A 22,779-nucleotide genomic window follows, 5' to 3' on the forward strand; every position below is an offset into this window, starting at 1 on the left:
CGCAGACTGTCCTGGGAAAATTGAAGAGTTCTTAAACCGGTTTCTCCACGGTGCTATTCCTAAGGTCAACCGTAGATAAATAAAAGCTTTCATGGACGTCTAAGGAGAAACAGACCCCCCTTCTTGCCAGGGTGCACACCCTAAGAACTATTTTCACAGACAACGGCATGGTTCTAAATTTGCAATCAAAATCCTGAGTGCAACTAGTTATTCGGTATGTTGTGTGGGCAAGCCATCAAAGCACCGGATAGCTTTTTTGCTTTCCCCTATGCCCTGTTTTTTGGGTGGACTCTCGCAAAAGATCCTGGGAAGAGGAAGTGCTCACTCAACCTGATCCATTACCAGTGTCAAAGTGGAAGTCTCGCTTCTCTAACGGGCACCACTGAGGGACTCCCCTCCTCAGTGCCTTGGCTTTAATCTGAACTGGAGAGGGACTGGAGGACGAGAGAGTGAGTGCCACAATTGTAAACAGAAGCGCCCTTTGGAGAAAGGTGTTTCCAAGCTAAAGTGAGCTGCTGCAGGAGATTGGGGCACTCTTGAGCTACGCAGAGAGAGCAACAACTCCCATCCTCCTAGCCCCTGGTAGTCAAATATGCCTACAAACCCCACAGTGCTGGGCATTTTTTAAAAAATCTAGAGTTAAATTGGCCATGAAAACTCACCCAAGTGCTTTCTCTCAGTCCCACCACCCTCACAGGTGTGCTTGAATGGTGACCCGGGAGAAAATCTTCTCTGTTGCTGCTCCCAGACTGTGGAACTCCCTCCCACAGGAAGCCAGGCTGGCCCCGTCTTTGCTGTCCTTCCTCTAGCAGGCAAAGACCTTTCTCTTTACGCAAGCTTTCCCTCAGTGATCGGCTGCCTGAGTGGAGGTTTTTAATGGATGGTTATGCCTTACTACCTTGAATGAACAGGCAATTGCTGTTTTTTTTCCCCCTCACAACGCATAAGATCAAGTTTAAAACAAAACAGAAACTGAGCTGGACATGGTTTCAGGCTAAAACGCATGTACGCTCACACGCACATGCTTCTGCTTCTTAGATGCATGCCAACACACGAGAAAGCCCAAGCAGTTTCTGCTCCAGTCCTAACCTAACACACACACAAGCAATACCTTCATCATCATGATCATTATCTTCACTGCTATCCCACCTCAGCAATGTGAACGCTCTCTGGGCGGTTCACAACCCATCAAAATATAATCATGGTCATGCAAAACAAATATGAAAAGGCAATAAATACAACGAACCACACACACACACACCCCGGCTACAGGAAGAATGTACAAGAAGCAGCTCACGGCCCACTCACTGCCAACCTTCTGGCTGCCATTTGTTTTTCAATCACCATGATGTCCCCCCCTTTTTGAGCATCTCTAAGCATTTATAAGGAATGGCTGAGCAGAATGTTTTATATACAGCTGATAGAGCTGATGCTGAGCTAGGCAGACCTGTCTCTGCTTCTGAAAGGTATTTCTAGTGCTGAGTAAGATGAGTTACACTTTGGAAGCCACGCTAGGATATGATTTATGCCAGCAGATTTCAGACGGAGGGAGCAGAAAAGCCCACAGCCCAAACCTAAGCCCCTCAGATCCCTGAGACAAACAAGGAATGGTCCTACAACCAGCGAGAGCCGTCTCTTCTGCAAGTGTCCGGAGGGGTTCACCAGATGTCCATGGTGTGTCCCTTCCCTTTGCTGAAGTGAAAGCTAAAGATGTCAATAGCTCATCTGAAAGCAAGACCCCCCAACTCAGTGTGTTTGGGGGTCCCAGGCAGAGACACTTCTGTGGGCTGTTGGTACTTAAGCGCGGTTACCAGATTCACCAGGGAGACCCTGCCCATGTTGATCGAACGCACACATCCGTCCTTTACAGGCATTCCACATGGAACCTGATAAATTGGAAACCAAGCCAACTGTAACAGAGACACTGTTTTTAAAAAAACACACACAGAGACACCATTACAATATATCTCCTATTTCGAGTTTCAAAAGATGAAGAAATGGCCTGCATTTTGAGACGCAATCTATTGTATTCTGGGGGGAAAAAAAAATCCTGGAGCGCTCCAATGTATTATGCTCAAAATGCAGGATGTGGCCAAAGAAATGCAGAGGCACTTTACAAAGGTAAAATTACTGTGTTTCTACAGGCATCAGCACAAACCCCATCAACAAAGTGCACATACTGTATGCATAACACTGAGGAAAATTACTAGGTAAGTCATTTCTGATGCACACAAACAGAATGGTAATAGCATTTAAAGAGGCGGCCTTTGATGCAGAATGCTAACACCACGGCTGATCCAAGGCAAAATATATTTTATTAACTCTGACCAGACACACACAGGTTGGATGAGAGGCTGACCCCCGTCTCTCACGCAGCCCTGTCATTTAGTAACAGGGCAGAGAGGAAGGCTGCGGACCGAGGCCTCGGCAGAACATATCACCCAACCAGCCCTGCCCACGGGGAACAAGGCCAAGCCTTCAACCGCTGCTCAAGGAAGGAGGGAAGGAGGAGGAGGAAAATGCCTGAAACCAAGCGCCTGGAAGCATGCACAACAAAGCAGCCCACAGGCGAGGCAACAGGGGAAGCGACCAAGCTGCCCCCAACGCCACCCAAAATATGAACCAGGCTGTGTCCTTCGAGCACTGCTGGCACATTGACCCACTGAATGCAAAGCATCCCGGCGTTACTACAATTCCCAGAGACACATTCAGGGGGAGGGGGGTACATGCAACTCGACATTGCACCTCTTGTGCCCATCGCTGATAGGAAGGAAACAGAAGGAAAGGTGGGGAAACCCAACCCACCCCCAGTTGTAAGCAGCTCTGTAGCCTGGGCTGAAAACAGACATGCTCTAAAAATCGACGCCATGAAAAGTGGCCCTTGCTTGCTCAGGCCAGGTCTGCGCAAAGGTACAGAAACAGGCTCACCAGGCAAAACAAGTCATTCATCACTCTCGGCAAACTTGCACGATTACTAGCAAGCCCTTATCCTTCCCGCTTAGCAAAGCAGGAAGAGGCTGGCGGGCGGATCTCAGCTCCTGCTGAAATTCACGAGCGAGCGGAGGTGGTTAGGCAAACATCTGAAGTCCTCCGTGTTCTCCAATTATCAACAAAGTGTAGTTTATCAGAACGAGGAGGGAGGGGGAACTCCCAAGGAGCTGGATGGTTTCACTGGTGGAAAGGCAGACGTTGAAAGGACGAGGCTCATTGGGGGGGGGGCTTCTTCCCACTGTCACGCCCATGCTACAAGACACGCTTGAAAGGAAGCCTCTGCGAGGCCATAAGGAACACCCCTCTCAGAAGTCAAAAGTAGATGAGGTCTTTCTGCAGACCCACAGGGGAAAATAAGTTAAAAAACACACACACACCTCTGTGTAGCATTTCCATGCACCGTTAACCAGATACCGTACCACGTTCTGCGCCGCAGTGACTGCATTTTGATACCACTCAGAATCTTTCCTCTTTTTTTTTCAGCCTCACAGGAGCATTGTGAAGCTTAATTAACTGTAAAGCACAGTGATCTCCAGATGAAAGGTGCTATAGAAATGCATAGATTAAAGTTGCCAGCTTATTTTAAACCAAGCCTTAACATCACCTATCCCCATTACAATTACCCATGCTTGAATCGTTCTTGTGCGGCTATTACTACATGCTCCAAAGCACACCTCCTGATTATCCTGCCGTTTCAGGAGGCTTACTGGAAAGGCGCTCCCCTTTGCACAACTTTTGTTGAATTCACTTATGCAAGACCGACCTGGACCAAAAAAAAAAAAAAAAAAAAGGAAAGTGGAGAAAACCACAGGATTGCTCCCAGTCATGAAATCAGGGCGTGGGCTATGCCAGAAATGGTGGCAGAAGGCACAGTGGCTTCTGGTAGGAGGAGGAGGAAAGGGGGTGAGCCTCCTGGCGCTGGGGTTGCTTCCCTCCCCTCCCATCAATACACACTGAAACAGGTATATCATGGGGAATCCTGCCAGAGGGGACACGGGTGGGACCCTTATCCCGAGCAGGAAAAGGCTGTCTGGTGAGACAAAGAGGGTAAACACACCAGCCCCCACTGTACACACAAGAGCACCACTCCTGAAAATGCAGCTGCAAAGCCCCCCTTCAATGCAATGACCTTTCATATTTTTTTTTCATTCCCTTTACAAAGATAAAATCAAGACCCACTCCAGAGCTTCAGCATCCTTGCAAGAGCCTTTTGCTGAAAAGCCTGGGGCCATCTCTCCAGATGCAGAGAGATGGAAAGCAAAGGCATATCTCACGTACAATTTAATTTGTTGGCCTTGCTAATAAAATATTTAAGCAGGCCTGGTACTCCAGCAAAGGCGGCATTGTTTAAAAGAGAAAGGGAGCCGGCAAAACAGGTTCTGCCACTGAGTGTCTCCAGAGGAAAGAAAACCGCCGGGATTTGGCCCATCAGATTTTCAGCAAGAGGAATGGCTTCAGATTCCGGGAGGAAAATCTTCACCTCGGCCACAGTCCTCTCTACGGGATGCTTGCATGTCAATAAATGTTGCACGGAAGAAGCTTCGCCACTTTTCTTCTGTGCCACTTATTTGCACGTTTCATTTTTATCTTTTTGAAAGATACTGGAAAGACTCTGTGTTTTACATTCCTGTTCAGAACGGAACGGCTACCTGCGGTGGTGAATTTAAAAATGTACTCTGGCTTCCCACTGCTACCTGTACCAGCCCGGTTTCAAGGAAGGAGGTTGCCCTACTATAATATTTAATGTGACTTTTATTTTATTGGAAGGATGAGGCCAGTAAAGGGGGAACGGAGAGAAAGGGGCATTGTGTTTTCCTGGCCACAGCAGAACAAAACAACGGCAATATATATCTACACATGCACACACATACACATCCAACCACCAGCTTTATTCTTTGCTGGCTGTTATCCGGCATCCATTTCTCCACCCAGAATGCCTGGAATGAGTTTGCAAGACATTAATCTAAAACCAAGAGATGCGAGAGGGAGAACATCAGCGCCACAGCCCTGTAAAACCAAAGGCCCTTTTACAGCTCGGTTCTTGAAGGCAAGAATTGCAGGCAGATGGAAAGGCGCTTGGCGGAGGAGGGGTGAGTCCTTTAAAGCCAACGAGGACGGCAACATCACTGCGTTAAACGGCCTCAGAGTCTGACCATACTGAATGCCTGGTGCCGGTCGGCGATAGCCATCACGCTCAACTGACATCTCTGTTTCACCGGCGTCAGGATCCAGCCACCGCCAACCCAAGATCTGCTCTCTCTGCCCCTCGGCTGGCTCCTCTCGGCTGCTTCCTAGGATCTCAGTCCTGAAGTGCCTTTCAGGGCAGGAAAAGCAGGGAGCGAGGAGTCACCCCTCTGCCCAATTCAAGCCGGGGGACAATCGCTTGGCTCGGAGAGGCATTATGTTCCAAGGGAAGGCTTGTGGAACCAGTCTAATGAAGACCTAGTGACAAGGGTCTTTCCTCTCCCTCTGCCCCCCCCCACCAGCAGCAGCAGCAGCCTCGTTCCGAGGGGGCCATTCTGCAGAACTTGATAAAGCATGTACAACAGACCTATGAATGCCGCTCTTTGTTCCAAGGAGCTGCCTGGGTTTTTATCCCCCTACCGTTCTCCTATTAGTTAAATTCAAAGGACCAGTCAATGCCTCTGTTGTTAAGTCCCCCCAACGTAATGCGAGATGCTCTTGTCACACAAGGGAGTAAATGAGGCCTTGTACATCTCCAGTGACACACTGTAAATATAAAGTGGCGTTAATGAGGGATATTTTATCAATGCAATCAGACAGAAGGGCAGGCCAGCCCCTCCCCCCTCCAACCCCGCCCCCCCCCTGCATCCTTCGGCAGCCACCCAGGGCAGGCTGGAACAGCAAAGGGGGGAGGGGGGAGGCGCCCCCCCCCCCACAGCATGGGACAGGGCTAACCTGCTGGGCTCAAATTCATTCCCCACGAAAAGAAATTCGCCCTGGCATTGAAAGCTGAGACTACATGAATGCATGCAAACCACAAATCATATAAAGAGTCTGGCCTTTTATTTAAAAAAAAAATCAGTGAATCAAGAACGTGGTGCAAAAAAAAAAGAGAGAACAAAAAGGTAAAACTCCAAAGGGCTCCACTCGTCTTAAGAGGCGAGAAGGAAGTTCTCTTTCATACTGCACCGGTTCCCAGTCTGAAATGCATCGGATCTACAACCAGGTACCCGGAGAGGCTGAGAAAAGGATCCATCTGAAAGCCGGCGTCTGCAATTCGCAGCAGCGGCTGGAGCCACGTCTGCTCCGCACAAGAGAGATCCGGGCTCCGAGAGAGGAGAGCAGCTTTTTGCTACTTTCATGTATATTTAAAAGCCAGGCAGCTGCAGAGCCGGAGAGGGAAAATCCGCAGACGCACAAACCAAGTCCTGTTCGGTTCAAAATGTCGCTTGGAAAACCACGATCGGGGCCGACAGATATGTAAGAGAAAGAAGCTGCTTCCATGGCAACCAGAAACAGCGCGTTCGTGGAGTCGACACACGGAGAGCTCCCTCCGTGGCAAAGTAAACACAGCCTCAGTTAAGGACGCACACTCGGCCGGTTCAGAAAACGAAGCCGTGCCCCTGCTGGCATCCCACGGCTTGTCCGTACCGGCCTCTTCGCGCTTCGTGGCTAGCTCCGCAGCATGCCCGTAGATGATGCCCACCGGGCAGAGCCCTCCCATCCCGCCTCTGGCTCTCCGGCTCTCTAGGACTCCTGTTCCCGTGAGCGAGTACAGAGAGATGCCTCCAAGAAAAGGCGTCTTACAAGGAGCATCTAAACGCGGACCTTGCCAGCCTGCAGACGTCCACAAATCAGGGGCTGTTCATAAATTAATGATTTTTGCAATTCGCACCAGGGGGAAAAAATGAGGCAGAGGGCATCCCGGCAGATTAATCCAGTGCACAGCTGGCCTCTCAGACAAAGGAGACCAAGCGATACAAACTGCTCTTTAAAGCAGAAGCTGGAGACGCATCCCCAGGGCTCGACCCCTCTGCTTTATTATTTACTCCGCCGCCCAGGGATACCAACTGCTCCTGGGCAGAGGAGGGAAAGCCAAGGCACGGATCCGCCAGCAAATCTCAGCCGTAGCCCGAAGTCCGAGGCAGGGCCCCTTTTGCTGCACAGCTGGGAGTGTGGGTGCGTGGGGGGGGGGGAAGAGAAGCACCTGCCCAACCCCACCCAAGACTTCTCCCCACTTGTTGCCGGATGCCACAGATGCCTAGAGAGCCAAGGCACAAACGTCCAGCCAGCGTCCCTTGCTCTTGCTCTGCCCCACCAGGAATTTCGGGGGGGGGGTGGGTGTTCCCCATAAAACGAGAAGAAAAGGGGTGGAAGAGAGGGAGAGAATTCAGCAAGCGGCAATATCTGAACTAAAGCAAAGATGCCGAGTCCCTCCTTTGCTCTTGCTCGCTGGCTCTCTCCTTTGTTACTAAAAGCAAAGACTGCCCTCTTCTTTCTCAACCTCGCCATCAGCAGCACCGGCTCTGCCATGGAAGTGAACATGGCTGCAAGGGGAGGGGAGCGGCGGGGGGGGGGAGGAGAGAGAGGGAGAGCAGGGGGCCTGGAGCAAAGTCCCCGGCTTTGTTTCTTCTTGATTGATGGATGGATTATTTATTCCCCTACTGTATGTGTTTCAAAGCCCCTGCGCGGGACCAAGTGCAGGACAAGGCAGGGCGGCTGCAAGAAGGGGGGGGGGGACGCTCACACATACATACATATACACAGATAGACCGAGGCAGGCAAAGGCGCACAGGCGCACCCTCGGGCACCCGCCGAGCCCCTGCGCACATCTTTCGCTTCCTTCCTTTTTTTCCCCTACAGCCAAAACAAGACGCAAAAGGGTTTTTTTTGGGGGGGGGGAGAGAGAGAGAAGGGAGGTCGCAAGACGAGCAGGCAGCCCGGCCGGGTCAGATCCTGATCGGGCCATGCGGGAGCCTCCGCGGCGGGCCAGGCTCGGGCACAGCGCGCCGGCATCATCCCGCGCCCCGGCCCGGGCGGCCGCCTCCTTACCCCGGGCACGGAGCGCATCGGAGCAGCACGTGTGTGCGCCTTCACACATCCCACACCGCGCAGCCCAGGCGCCCTCTTTCCAAAGGGAGAGGCAGTGGAGCGGGGGGGGGGGAAGGTGGCCTTATGCAGCCCCCCCTCCAAGGGACGGGGGTCTCGGGTCCCGGTCCAGGCCGGACGAGAGCGGGGGGGGGGAGGACAAAGGGAAGGAGGGGAGAGGCGCCCGCGAGGTGGGGGCCGGCCGGGCCGGAGGGGAAGGGTCCGCCGGGGAAAGGGGGGGAGGAGGGAACCGAAGCGACCCCAAGTTTCCAAGGCAGGGGTTTTTTTTGGGGGGGTTGTAGCTGGGGACCATGAGTGCGCAAAAAAAAAACCCGGAAAGGCGGGGAAGGATGGAGAGAAAAGTGCCGGAGGAGCAGGAGGAGAGGAGCGAACCGAGCGGGCCCGGAGTCCGTGTCCAAGGGCGGGCGGGGGGTGGGGGGGCGGCTATGGACTGCGCCGCACTGATTCCGGGCGGGGGATGCGGGGAGACGGAGGGGGGGGGGGAAGGCGCTGCTGCTGCTGCTCCTGGAAGGGCCAGGACGGGGCTTTCAAGGCGAGGGAGGGGGGGCCGTGATTTGGGCTGGAAAGAGGGGCTCCCCGCCAGTGCGGATTAAACGGGGTGGGGAGGGGGGCGCCGCCCGCGGGAGGGGGCGAGGGAGGGAGGGAGAGGGCTGGGTGCGGGCGCCGGACGGGGGGCGGCGGCGAAGAAGGGGGGTGGGGAGCGCAGAGGGGAGGGAGGGAGGGCGGGAACTTTCGGGGGGGGCAGAGAAAGGCGAGTGCAGGAGGGAAACTGAGGCACGGCGCGTTGAGGGGGGCTCGTCGTCCTAGGCAGGGGCGCGTTCCTGCAGGGCGGGGAGGGGGGCGCTCCCTCGCGGTGGGCGGGGGGGCCTTTGCCCGCTCCCTCCCCCCTCCCTCCCCCCTCCCTCCCGGGGGTCCTCCCCTCTTCCCCTTCTCCTCCTCCCCCCCCAATTCCCGATTCCCAATCCCTTCCTACCTGTAGGGAGCAGCGAGGCGGCGGCGGCGGCGGCCAAGAGGAGGAGGGCCAGCGAGGGCGAGGAAGAAGAGGAGGAGGAGGAAGAGGAGGAAGAGGAGGACGAGGAGGACCAAGAGGAGGACCAGGAGGGCGACCAGGAGGAGCAGGAGGGCCAGGAGGGCGAAGGCGGCGGCGGCGGCAGGAGGGTTCCCGGGGCCCCGCAGCAGGAGGAGGCGGCGTCAGGGGCCGAGAGGGTTCCCGGGGCCGGGCGAGCCCTGCTGGGCCGGGGCGGCGAGGCGGGCTCCCGCGGGGGGCTCCCGAAGGGCGGCAGGAGCGCCGGCGGCGGCCACGAGAGGGGCGGCAGGAGGAGGAGGCGAGACGGGCGGCGGCGGCGGCGTGGCGGGGCGGCCCGGCTGGGGCTCCGTCCGGCGCTGGCCATCTCCGCGCACCTGCTCCCGCTCCCGCTCCCGGCTGGGCTCGGCTCGGCTCCTCTCTCGCTCGCTCTCCGTCTCGCGCTCCCTCTCTCGCCCGCCGCGCGCTAAGGAGAGGCGGAGAACGTCACGGCCGACGAGGGGGCTCCAGGCCACGCCCCCGCCGACGCCGCGCCGCGCCACGCCCCCGACGGCCTGGCCCGGCCGGCCTATCGGGAGGGAGGGGGCGGGGCCTGCGGGAGAAAGAGAGAGAGCGCCCCTCCCCGTCCCTGCTCCTTCCCCGACGCGGCAGGGGAGAGGGGGCGGGGCCTCCTCTTGGCCCCGCCTCCCCAGTCTGGCGAAGGTGAAAGGAGCGCCGCCTCCTCCTCCGGCGAAGCCACGCCCCCGTCGCCGCCCTCCCCGGGGACCGGGGGCCCGAAGTCTTCTCTCCAGGGCTCGCCTCTGAGAGGGCCGTGCGCGCGGGCGGGCCCCCTTCTTCTGGCCCCTCCACACCCGAATGGGGAGGGGAGGGATGGGGGGTGGACTGCGGGCTCCCAGGGAGGTGCTGAGCCCCTGGGCATGGGCAGAGTGCAAAACTGTCATCCTCGCCCCCAGAGTTGCACCTGCAGGAACAGCCCTGCAGCCGGATACCGCCCCCCCCAGGCTGAAGTCAGAGGAAACAGGCCGGACCTCTTTGGCAAGGCTTGGAATCTCAAACCTTGTCAAAGAAATCTCTTGTTTCTTTTCCTGTAAAATTTGTGCCTTTCCTTTCTTCCTTTCTTTTCTTTCCTTCCCCGACTTTTATGCCGCCCATCTGGCTGCCGAGGCCACCCTTGGTTGGTTTGCAGCGTTAGAACACCATAAACAGCAATACAAGAGCAGCGAACATAATAATGATAGAAACCAAAATTAAAAACATACAGAACCCACCTAAAACGAACTAAGATTAATTAAAATCGTTTAAAGGCATTTATTCCGGTGTGCGTTCTTCTTCGTATACCTGCCTGTGCCTCCTGCCCTCGGCCATCTGGGCCGTGCCTCCGCCTTTCCAGTCAAGCTAGCAGAGAAGCGGTGGTCGAAATCGCCTCTCCGTCCCCTTTCCTTCTTTGCACATCTGGCAGAGAGCCCTGGGGCTTCTGGGCCAGGCCTCCAGCAGCCTCCCCTCAGTGACTGATCCCCCTTTTCGTTTTTCCGCCTTCGCACACCTGCGCCTCGAACTGACAAAATGCGGCAGGTGAAGCCCCAGAGGAGAAGAAACCCATGTTTATTTTTGCCTTGGGCTGCTTTTAGGACCAGAACCCGCTTGAGCATCCCTGCCCCCTGTTCCCTGCCAATGACATGGCTTCAGGGAGACCCTGTGTCGGGATCCTTTCCTCTTCTGGGAAACGAAGCCAGCGGAACCTCCTGCCACTTGCTTCTGCAAGGGAACAGAGCTCTCTGCAGGGTGGCTATGTGGGGAACAGGGGACGTTCCCTCTGGGTTTAGGGGCTGCAGGTGTCAGCAGTGGTTTGCCAGCTCTTAAGAGAGACAGGATTCACCCCAGATCTTTCGTTGTGGCTGCCCCTTTCATGAGTCTCCCACCCAAAGGTTGACCAGGCCTGGCCCTGCTTAGCTTCTCAACTCAGACGCGATCATGCGCTCAGGCTGGCGGGTGTTTGAGTTTTGCCTGGTTTGTTTGCTTTTTGTTTGCTAAAACCAGCACTCTTTCGGTCTCTGTTACATTGTTATCAGCAGTTCTGGGTTTTAGAAAAATATTGATTCAAAACAGGAAATCAAGGAAGTTTCAATGTAGTCTTTTTTTCTAGAAAACAAAATCAAAAGAAAAAAGGTGGAGCTAGACCTCTTAAATTGCTTCCTGCCTGTAAAACAAAATCCGCAGCCTAAACTCACCACGGTAGGCTAGATGTCTTAGCAATTCAGAATCGGTGGGTCCAGGCCTGGGGTCCTGGGTGCCCTGTGAAATCAAGCAATGCTGTGGGTTTGGGGGGGGTGTGTTTGGCCGAGCCGGATGAAGGGGAAAGGAGCAATCTCCAGGACCAAAAAAGCAAGGGGGGGGCAGGTCGGAGATCCCCTTCCTGCTGCAGGTCAACCATGTAAATATCCTGAATGCAGGATAAATATAAAGAAGGGGCTGCTGGAGAGCTCAGGGGCTGAGGTGCCTGGCTGCAGAGCCAACGGTGGGGAGTTCGATTCCCCCACTGGGCCTCCTTGAGGCTCCACTCGATGCCCTCTGGGGCCTCTTTCAGCTCTAAGAGAATTGTAAGGAATTAGAATTAGTGTTGTTATTAGCCTAAAGGAGGCCGTCCATCTGACGAGATGCAGAATGCTACCTGCCTCCGAGGGCAGATTTCACTTGAGTGGGGAAAGGTGGCGTTTCCTTAAGCACCCAGAAAAGGAAAGGAAAAAAAAAAGGTAGCCATGTTAGTCTATGATGTGCAAGTTTCCCGAGTGCTACAGAACTCTGCGCTGGGTCTGGTGGTCAAAAGGAAGCAGAAGACAAAGTGTGGAAATGACAATGTCCAAAAATAAACATCAGGACACTGGGTTTTCCAAGGAAAGCTTTTGGAGAAACACAAATAGGATTTTTAAAAAAAAAACAGTTTCGATGCAGGCCTGTTGTAAAATCCAAGGCTGTGGTGTGAACGTCCAGCTTGCATGTTGTCCTCTTTTTGCACCATATTTCTTTGGCTCTTGGGGTACATTACATTCTTAGAAGCAGGTCGGCATATTTGGTGTCTCTTCCTGCTGATTAATTACTTCTTAATTGTGAAGTGCTCCCAATTATGCCCTCTGAAAATAGAATTTACATCCTGGATCAGGCCTTGGCATGTCCCCTGCTGCCTCCAGGCATCTCCCTGTTGTTTGACTGCAGAGTAAACTTTTTCTTTCTGAATTGGTCTAATTATATTTGTAAGCCAGCTTAGCATCTGAACAGAACACCACAAATCTCTTTGGCTTCCTTATTCTAAAAGGGGAAGTAAAATACTTGTAAGATGCCTTGGGAACAACTTCTTCCTCAGACCTTGCAAAAGGGTAAAATAAAATAATAAAGCAGCAAAGGTCACCCGATGCAACAGCATCGCAAGAGAAATACAGCAACAAACGCAGAGCTAACATCATTTAAAAATATTGTACAACGCTAACATGATCATAATATTGTGGTTTTTGGGGGGTGGTATAAAGGAGGAGGCGAAAACCAGCGAAAAGATAAAATAGGTGGTTAAAACAGCCTACATGTCTTGGGGATTAAATCACTGGAAGCAGCAAAGATTTATAAGAGAAAACAGAAGAAGACTCAACCTGCCAACAGAAATGAAATGATGATATTGCTAGGTTGAATTGCCTGGCCAGGGTCTTTCTTATCAAAAACAGAGTCCACATTAATTTCCAAGGATGAAACAATTCCTGGGCCATTGAGCAAAAAGATTTGGCCTTGGAGAAAGAGTTTGTTCATTCAGTGGTTCATTCATTCATTCATTCATTCAAAATATCTCTATCCCACCTTTCTCCCCAAAAGGTCCCAAGGCCAGTTGATTTCTCATTTGACACTTTTCCTCCCAAAACAAAGCTGACATCTCTTCCCAGGATGGCTGGGGACGTGCGAAAGGCCAGACATAAACGCCAAGGTGCCCGATGGTTTTTGTGTTTTTTTCGGGCTCTTTGGCCGTGTTCTGAAGGTTGTTCTTCCTAACGTTTCACCAGTCTCTGTGGCCGGCATCTTCAGAGGACAGCACTCTGTGCTCTGGTCAGAACACATGGTCAGAACTCGCCCAAAGAGCCCAAAAAACCCATAAAAACCATTAGATCCCAGCCGTGAAAGCCTTCGCGAATATAAAGCCAAGGTGCCTGCTCACATCTCCTGGCCATGGTGCCCCCTTGGTTGTGTTACCATGCTGGGAAAGGCTGCAGAAGCTGAATGGTTATCCTTGATGGCCAACGCCAGCCGGTTAAAAATGGAGGAGGAGTGTGCGCGCTTCGAAACAAACACTCCTCTGAGTGAGAAAGTCACCTTATGGCTCTGCCCCAAAAGCCCAGTCAAAGGGGTGCCACCTTTAAAAGAGGGGCCAGGAATAGCCAACATTTCCTCATTAAGGAATACGATAAGACAATGTAAATTTTGGCATGTAAACCCAGGGGCGTGAGCATCCTGGAAAAGTGTCCTTAGTTGAGAGGTGCAGTGGTGGGTACGGTGATACCATTGTGTCCACCTCATCCAAAATTTCCCCCTGATGTGGGTGAATGCAAAGCTTCCTGCTCTGACATCCAGGTGGCAAATTTCTGCCCAGCATTTTGCCCAGGGAATCCCGGCGGTCAGGGGCAGGGAGGGTGGCCTTACCTGAGACCTCCAGGGATGGCCACGCTTCCACCGTCTCCGGCGGCTACACGGTGGACATCCCAGACTGGCCCCTGGCCCTTCCCAATGCTGGCAGCAATCCCAGATTTTTGCATACTTTTATGGATCACATCCTCATCTTGTCCGTCCGTCCATAATTGCTCAGCACAGCACCTGTGTGTGGTTTTTGTGGACGCTTATGGCCTCCATACAGATGCATGGTTTATCCACAGCCCTGTGAGGCAGGATAGTTTAAGGTGAAGCCACAGAGGGCTCTATGGGTGGAGGCAAAGTGCCCCTGTGGTGTGGAGGAGTCAGAATTTGAACTCAGATCACCCTGGTCCAGCCACAACACTCCATTTCTACCTGGTTTCTTTTTCCCATGGTGTTCAGTACAGATGAAAGCAGGACACGATGTCGAAGCATTTCCAGTGGGCAGGGCTCTGACTCCCGCCCCAACTGCCACCCCCCCCCCCAGCGCCCGGGCTCCAGAGCCTCGGACAGCCTCTACTTGCGCATCTTATTCTCGGCGACAGGTGGGGACGAGCTCTTTCTTTTCGTTTTAAAAGAAAGCTGAGATTCTCAAGATTTCAATGTAGCTGCCAGATTATTTTAATCAAAAGCCAGATTTTATGACTAATCGCAGCCATGGAGAGCCCTAGACTCAATTTAATATCTCTAAGAGTGGTTAAAAAAAAGCAGGCTTAAAATGGTGCATGATTCATAGGGAAATCATTAGACTTTAAGAGACTGACTAATGCGAAAGCAATCACCTTTTCCAGGCCAAGGAGGAGCCTGGCTGCCACTTCCCCCCTGTCCTGCTCCTCAGGATACTGGGCAACAGAAGAGTTCGACCTTCTACTCATCTCGCCCTTAGTTATAAAGGGAACTCTCTCCCTGTTGCAGAGTTTTGAATTTCTGGTAAAATTTACTTTCATTCTGCAGCAGACGTACAGAGATCCACAGAGCAGAATAGTTCAAATTTCCCCAGAGTCTACCCTTTTCTCATTAACTGGCACTTAAAGTCTCAAGAAGTCACTCGGAGACATTTGTAGGAGAAAGAATAAAAAGTGTTTCTTTACTTACAGTTGCTTGAAATTACAAACTTCTGCTTTCTTTATTGCGCACATGTTTAGCAACCAACTGAACAGATCAACAGCAAACAAACAACTCACCCAGGAAGGAGGGATAGAATGCTCAACGGAGAGGTAGGGCTCTGTTTGAATTCCGGGATGAGGGTGAAGGATTGGTTAGTGCTGGAAAGACAGATAAACATGTCAGCCCAGAAAAATCCCTCCCAGTCACTCAAATTACAGACAGCATGCTGCGTTGCAAATAAAACTCCCCCCTGGGGTATCAGGCTACTGGAGGAAAGCCACCCCAAATAATCTGGTTTTTTTCCTTTATCCACATGAACCTCCCCTTTCACCATAAACAGTGAGCTTTTCCCGTCCCGAAGTCCGTTGCAAGTGGCGGCTGCAGAAGAATGGGGGAAGGTGAATTTTGCCCCTCTTATTCCTTAGCCTTCCTTCCGGGCCCTCCCCTCTCCCAAGGTGCCACCCAGAGCTCAGGTGCTTGAGGATAGGTGGGTGGCACACTTCCCACCTGCTCTGGATAGTGCTCATGCTTAAGCCCACCATGGCGTGGCCAGATTGGGCACCCCAAGGATCATGCACCCTCCTCCGCTATTTACAACTCTGGTCAGCAGTGATTTTCCCATTGGCAGTAGTGGGGGGCTGGCAATGCGCCACTGACCTATCTGACAAGGGGAACGGTCCGGACATAACCTGCTTCTTGACAGGCTGCCCAGGCACCCGCCCCCACCGGCCCTTTCACTGCTGGTTAAATTCAGAGTCACAATGGATTTATTCTGCTCTTGCTTAAGCCTACCCTCGCGTGGCCCGTTTGAGCACCTGGATGCTCAAACGTGGATCACATGGATGTCACAAAGGTTAAAAGGGAATCCCAAACATCTTGTTTGCTCACACATAATGGAGGCCCAGTTGTCATCGGACACATTGTCCAATGACAACGATGCAGCAAAAGGATCTTTAGTCTCTGCCAAAGAAAAAGCAAATACACCTCTGGAAGGGAAAGGGGATGCTCTGCGTTGCCTGGTGGATTCCAGGAGTCACCCGAAAAGACCTCATTTGTTGACCCTTGTGGTTGCTATGCATAAACCTTCAGCCAAATGGTGGCATGCTCTGGTTTCCCCTTAGGGTCATCCCCTCAGTGGACGCCTCTCGTCGGGGGTGATTTTCCAGTTTCCAAGAGCGATGAGCCTCCTGTGACCTGGCAAAGCGCAACTGGTCTGTCTCTGTGTGTTTGCGCGTGCGCACATGCCGGACCTTTAACAAAGTGTTTCTCTTTACAGTCAAAGGAACCGGTAGTTAATGTAAAAAATAATTTAAAAAAGCAGAGATGGTGGGATTTCCCCCTCTCTAACACGCAACAGTACTAATTAAAAAACAAACAGAGAGTGAGGCAAACGTGCTACCTGTTAAGGAAGAATAAATTAATGTCCCATGGGTGGCAGAGAAGAAGAAATGATTTAATACAAGGCAAAGACCAGAGTCTAGCAAACTGGGAAGCAGGCGGACGGGGGGGGGGGGATTCCTACTCCCATTTTTCCTCACCATTGGCTACACCGGCTAAGGCAGCTGGAGGTTACAGTAACAGCCACACCTGAAAGGCCTCGCTTTGCCGGCTTGACTGAAAAGACAGTCCTCTGATGAGCATCAAGGTGGTTTGTGAGAACGGATGGTGTGGGATTTGAGGGGAGTCAGGGTGGGGCTTCCGGGATATTGTGGTGGGCGCTGCATTTCTGGAGGTGGGGGAGAGCTTATTTCTGCACCTTGGGGGGGTGTTTTAAATCTGCTTCTCCCACTGATACTAATGTTTATGTGGGGAGGGGAAACAAGCTGTGAGATCACCAGCCGAACGGAGTGCATTTCCACTCTCTCTCTTCACAGCCCTGCCATCTCCACAGGCTTGAGATAACATTTCTTGCCTCCAAGCGCCGTCCCCTCGTTTTGGGATTGGCTCCAACTCTGACTTGACTTTGGCACATTTTGCATTCGACGTGCGCTGCTCTCGACCCTCCTCAGAAGAAGGAACAGGCGCTTGCCCGAATTCCAGCTGGAATGCTCCACATCTTTCACATGCCATCCGGACAAGAGTGGACCTGTTGCCTTCGGCTTGAGGGAAAGAAAGCATGTCAGGAGAGGGGAGGACACCTCCTTCTGCTTCGCCTTCCCCCTGGGCTTCCTGCATCTCCTTTCCTTTCATGCACAAATGCATTACATTTTTTTCCTTCTTCTTTGCTCTCTCGTCTGCTGGTGGAGTCGGGCCTGGAAAACTATCCTGGCAGAAACCTAGCAGTACCTCCAACTATTGAACGATGGATTAGCAAGTCTATCAAACTGGACAAGAAAATTAGGCTCTGGCTCGTGCTCTCAGGCACACACACGCACGCACACACACCCTACCTTACTCCTTCCTTGCCTTGTTATCCCTTAAACAGCGGACAAGCTGACATGAGCTAGAGGAAAGAGAGGAAGATGCCAACCATCCCCAGCATTTTTAATGAGCCTATTCTGAGTGGTGACATCGCGGGTAAGTTGTCACTTTGGCTTTCCCCTCCTGTCTTCCGCGGCTGAGTCTGAAGTTAGAACCGCTCGCGGCAGATGTTGAATCATGCTGTAATTTTGGGCAGAAGACTATTTCTCACTTGCTTCCTCTCCAGCTATCTGTCTTCCCCCTGCCACGCATAACAAGTGCGCACGCACTTACGTTGCTCTGTTCTTGAGAAGGGCAGCCCATCCCTCCTGCTCATGTAGACAGCACCGGCCCATGGCCGAGGCCAAACTCAGCTGCTCAAAAGGTAAAGGTAAAAGGTTAAGGTTCCCCTTGACAATTTGTCCAGTCATGTCCGACTCTAGGCGGCGGTGCTCATCTCTGTTTCCAACCCATAGAGCCAGCGTTTTGTCCGCAGACAATCCTCTGTGGTCACGTGGCCAGTGTGACTAGACACAGAACGCCGTTTACCTTCCCACCGAGGTGGTACCTATTTATCTACTTGCATTTTTGCATTTTGCATGCTTTCGAACCGCTAGGTTGGTGGGAGCTGGGACAAGCAATGGGGGCTCACTCCGTCACGTGGATTCGATCTTATGACGGCAGGTCTTCTGACCTTGAAGCCCAGAGGCTTCAGCAGTTTAGCCCGAGACAAATCCAGGCCCCAAGTAGCCAGCAGAGCACCGCCGTTCCCTTCTCCCTTCTAAATCGGTGCCCTTCATACAAGGTCTACAGGTAAGGCAGCCTGATTGTTGCCCTACAGAGCTTCCAGTTTGGCTGTACGGTGTGCTGCATTCAGCACAAGCCCGCCCCCCACCCGGCTCCATTGGAGCCATGCAGGATCAAGGGTCCCAAAGCCACAGAGTCCTGAGACAAGCACCGGATGGAGGCGGAGCCCCTTTGGCTTCCCTTAGGACTCCCCTTAGGACTCCACAGCTTCTTCCTTTCTGGGAGACAGTAAACAAGTCAAAGTTTAAAGACTTTGCACCTCGACTCAATTTGCCTCAGTATGATTAGGCACCCAGCTTCCCTTGTTGGCCTGGTTTTAATTACTTATTTTATTCCCTTCCGTAAATTGCCGTATGTTATGACCCAACACTGCTCAAGCATCAAATTGAAGGACGACTCACATTAAGGATAAAGGTTTATAATAATATAAGTATTCATAGAATGCAGAACAATAAGATGTAGGAGAATACAATTTGCATAATAAATATCAATATCGCAACTGTTAAAGCCAACCATGACAAATTATCTGCCTCTAAATGACCAAGAGATTAGGGAATGCAAATTACAAAAGCTCAGATACCAGGAGAGAGGGAGCACCCGGAAACACCACCCGCCCCCCTCGTAACGCCACGGATTTCACCAGGGGAGGAAAGCCAGTGGCAAAAAACCCAGGAGCACCACCGACGCCATGTCTGTGCCAGTCGGGGGGGGGGAAGAACCCAACGCGGGCTTGGAGGGACGCTTTGCCTCCGACGTGTTTGTCACTGCACATTTCATAGTTGCCACAATCTTGACGGCTGGGCCTGCCTGACAGTGATTGAAAGCTAGTAAATGATGTGCCATCGTTCGGGCTCCCTTGCAAGTGGAGCAGGCACCGGCCCTGCTAACGAGGAGAAGGAAGGAAGGACTCTTGAAGGTTGTCCCGCCTGGTCACAAGGCGCTTGAGAACAGCCTACCGTTGAGTTCTTGCAACACGGCAACGTCCTCCTCACATCTTGGTAAGAGATGACCTTCTGAAGTCCTTGCCTTCTTTTGAAGAGCCACAGCCCCCCCCCCCCGATCTTGTGAACACACTGCTCTGCCTTCAGGGGAGAGATGCCACTTTGGGGCAGAGAAGATTGCCCATATGCAGTGGCTGACCCAAGATATGTTGCTGCCTGAGGAAAAGGGCTTGGAGATGTCTTCCTGTATCACGCTGAACCTTACTTCAAAGCTTGTACTGGGATGGGGCAAAGGGAGATTGCATGGACTGCCCAAAGAGGAGACAGATGAGAAGTTAGGGACGATCCTGGGCAGGGGGGGAGAGGTTTCCACCCCTGATCCCACCATCGCTTGCCTCGCAACGCAGCTTTCGGTGTGCAAAAGCAGCTGTCGGGGGGGGGGGATTTTCCTGATGAAAAGAATGGGTCCCGAGGGCATAGCCCTGCCTCCACCCAAACTGCTTTGACCAAAAGCCAAGCTCGGTGGAAGCTCGGGCCGTCTCCCTGATTCAAGGCAGCCTTCCAGAGGATAACGTTCCCCCCCCCCCTTTTGCTAGGTGTGTCCTGCCTTGAGTTGCATTTCTCAGGACTGGAGCAAAAATGTGGTCAAAGATGCCAGATGAATAGGCTAAGCCTAGCCATCAATTTTTTTTTCCATTTCGTTCTCCAAAGCATTCAACAAACGAAGAGCCCCCCCCCCTTTCTCTTATGGGAGAATATTTAGACCTGCCTGTTGGAAATCTGCAGGCATTCTGCGATTGTCCTGTTTTAACGATGCTTAGATCAAAGGAATGGAGGAAGCCACCTTCTCTTGGGTCAGCGCCTGGACCCCTGTGGCCCAGAAGGGTTGTCTGCTCTGACTGGGAGTAGCAATGGCTCCATCATTTCATGTGGGCTGTTTCCCGGCTCAACCAGGGTGAATCTTGGTATTCCCGGGGAGGGGGGGAGCATTCAAAGAGTAACCAGGCCTGGCTGTGCTGAGCTTTTGGAACCTAATGGGATCTGGGGTGTTTGGGACACTTTGCAGGTGGTGTCACCCAAGGACACAGAAGAGTGGGTTCCCAACGTTGGGTCTCCAGATGTTCTTGGACTACAACTCCCAGAAATCCAGGCCGGCATAGCTAGAGGTGAGGACTTCTGGGAGTTTCAGTCCAAGGACGTCTGAGGGCCCCAGGTTGGGAGGCACTGCCTTAGAAGAGGGGCCTTTGAGATGATATTGGTCAGTGCTACCCACTCCATCAAATGTTGGGTCGGCAGAAGAAGAGAAGTTTGCAGAGCCTGGCATAAACCGCTCTTCTGCTACAACGACCCAAAGGGGCTGCACTGTAATAAATCCCAAGTTTTTAAAAAGAAAACAGAAAATGCAAGCCAACATCGACAGACATGGGCTGGGTTTTAAGGGGGTGGGTCTGGACATCAGGCCATTTTGGAAAAGCTGCATCGAAGGCTGGTCCTGCCATCATGATGGAGTTCCCGGGCAAAGCTGATCTCACTCGTCATGCGCCTGGGCACCATCTTCTTCCTAACCGTCGCCTTCCGCGGAAGCATTAGAAGCAGGACATTTTTCTGCCTGGAAAGATTGTATCGCAACATGCGACGGGTGAGGAACGTGCCAAGTTGCCATGACTACTTAATAAAAAAGAAAGTTATGAGTACAAGGAACTGCCTGACAGTAACACTTTTCTCTCTCTCTCTCTCTCTCTCTCTTTCTCTCCCTCAAAATGCCACCAACCACGACGGAATATTCTTCAAATAGGCATTTGTTAATATCGTTATATTTTAATATAACTAACTTCAAGAGCCAGATGGTGTTTTTGCAGTTTATAACGTATAATCAATGTTTGCTAAAGCTGTTTTTAAAAGAGAGAGAGAGAAGAGAATTTTTAAAAAAGGAGTTTCTCGGTGTGCCGTATGTACATGAGTGGGCAATTTGTGTGTTGATCTCTTTATTTTACACCATGCCATCGGTGAACATGGGCAAGAGTAAGACAAATCTGTACCTGCAGGTAGCTTACAACTGGAGGAGAAAAAGTGAAGGGTGGAACAGGAAATGGAGCAAAGTACAGAGGTGAGCAAAAATGATAATAACGCCATTAGAATTTCACTCAGAGGTTGTGCTTTCATATACATTTTTCCCCTCAAGAGAAGAACACTTGAAAGTAAAGATGGGCACGAACCAGGAAAACAGTAGTCGGTGGCTGCCTACAAACCACAAACCATCATGCAAAACAAGACACCAAGGGGAGAAAGATCTGGCACTTCGTTTTGCTTTGGCAAAGAGGATCCTCAAAGTAGACCATGAACCAAACCATGAACCAGCCCAATTCACTGGTTTTTTTTTTCTTTGTGGTTCAGTTTCTGCCCATCTCTGCTTGCAATCCTGTGCAAATCCTCTCTGATATTCGTTGCATTGAGTCTAGTTGGATTCGGGATGTGCCCAAATGGGGGTCTCCTTATGCTAGCAAGTAGGAAAACCCTACGGCTATCTCTCTTTCCTGTCCTAAATGGACAGGAAAAGTGGCAGAAAAGCAAGAGGGTATTAGGAATGGAGGAAGAGCTTTGTCTGAAGGCTCCATGAAACTCCATGATGAAACCAAAATGATGGCATGATTAAGGCCTCTACTGAAAGGGTCTTTATTGTGAATGAGGATGCAACAGGCTGTAAGCTTCAATTCTGTTCACACATACCTGGAGGTAGGGCCCAATGAACTCTGGGCACGAACAGACGTCGTAGAGGGTGTGTTCATGGTAGCTGAAAGGACATAGTTCTTTCAGTGTTTCCTATGCTTAAGTCCTAAAAACCCATTGCAAAATGAAAGAAGGTTCAGTTACAAATTCTAGAAAGTGAAAGAAGTCCCACTTGTGACACTCACCACACTCAGCACTTAAAAGATTTTTCTCTTTGATGATGGGCTATCTACAACATCTGTTCCTGCCGTCAGCATTGGGACATAAGCCTGGAAAGATGAGCCTAAGCTGATGCTCTAGAGTGTACTCCTGTAGAAAAGGCTCAGTGGACTCGGTGGACCTTCTTCTTGAGGATAAACACAGCAAATAAGCCAGGATAAAATTTCATTTTCTGCATAATAATAATAAAAAGGAAGGAGAGAGTCATTGTAAACTCAGGAGGGAAACAAGCAATCCTGCATGCAGCTATACAATATGGAAATGTGGCTTGATTAACAAACTAAGAGTGTTTTCAGATTTTGGGTTGTTATTTTGGAAAGCTAAAAAGAGGGCAGGAAGGAAAATAAATATTTATTGTCAAGTTCCTGCTGAATCAGGAATGGTGGAAGCTGTGCTAGCTATGTTCTCCACACTGGCTGGGACAATAGTGTATGACTTACAGTCTGCTGCATTTCTGGGAAGGGCATCAGAGCCCAGGGGTGTAGAATTCAAAGCCACTCACCAGGCTGCAAATCTCAGTTCCAAAGGATGGAACTGTGATGGTTAAACCGGGATTAAACTGCTATAACTGTGTAGTGCAGATACGTCCTTTGTGCCATAAGCTAAGCAGGCTCGTTGAATGTGAGGCTATTACTGACCTGCCTAAAATGTATTTAGGGCTGGATTCTGGATAGATGCTGCCACAGACCCCTTTTGCACTCACCTTCTTCTTCTGCTGACAGCCACAGCTTTGAAAAGCTATTATTTTTGGGCTCCTGCAGTCAGAATCCTGGGCTTCAGCATTGCACACCAAAAGAGTGACTTCTCCAAACACTACACAGAGAGGTG

At 51.7% G+C, this 22,779-nt stretch overlaps 1 protein-coding gene across 6 annotated transcripts in view; it reads right to left on the reverse strand.

Moving 5' to 3' along the window:
* CADM1 (cell adhesion molecule 1) overlaps window positions 1–9,545 on the reverse strand; it is a 239,261-nt gene extending 229,716 nt beyond the window's left edge. For 3 of the 6 annotated variants that reach the window (XM_072979366.2, XM_072979364.2, XM_072979363.2), the window contains exon 1: window positions 9,038–9,543. In XM_072979366.2, coding sequence (XP_072835467.2) covers window positions 9,038–9,455 — 418 coding nt within the window. In that variant the 5' untranslated portion in view covers window positions 9,456–9,543. Of the gene's footprint in view, window positions 1–9,037 lie in introns of all 6 variants that reach the window. The other 3 variants (XM_072979365.2, XM_078379612.1, XM_072979367.2) reach the window with 2 other exon arrangements.
* Between the last annotated feature and the right edge of the window lie 13,234 nt (window positions 9,546–22,779).

Source organism: Pogona vitticeps, chromosome 8 (assembly GCF_051106095.1).
Source record: "Pogona vitticeps strain Pit_001003342236 chromosome 8, PviZW2.1, whole genome shotgun sequence".
Classification (NCBI taxonomy): Eukaryota; Metazoa; Chordata; class Lepidosauria; order Squamata; family Agamidae; genus Pogona; species Pogona vitticeps.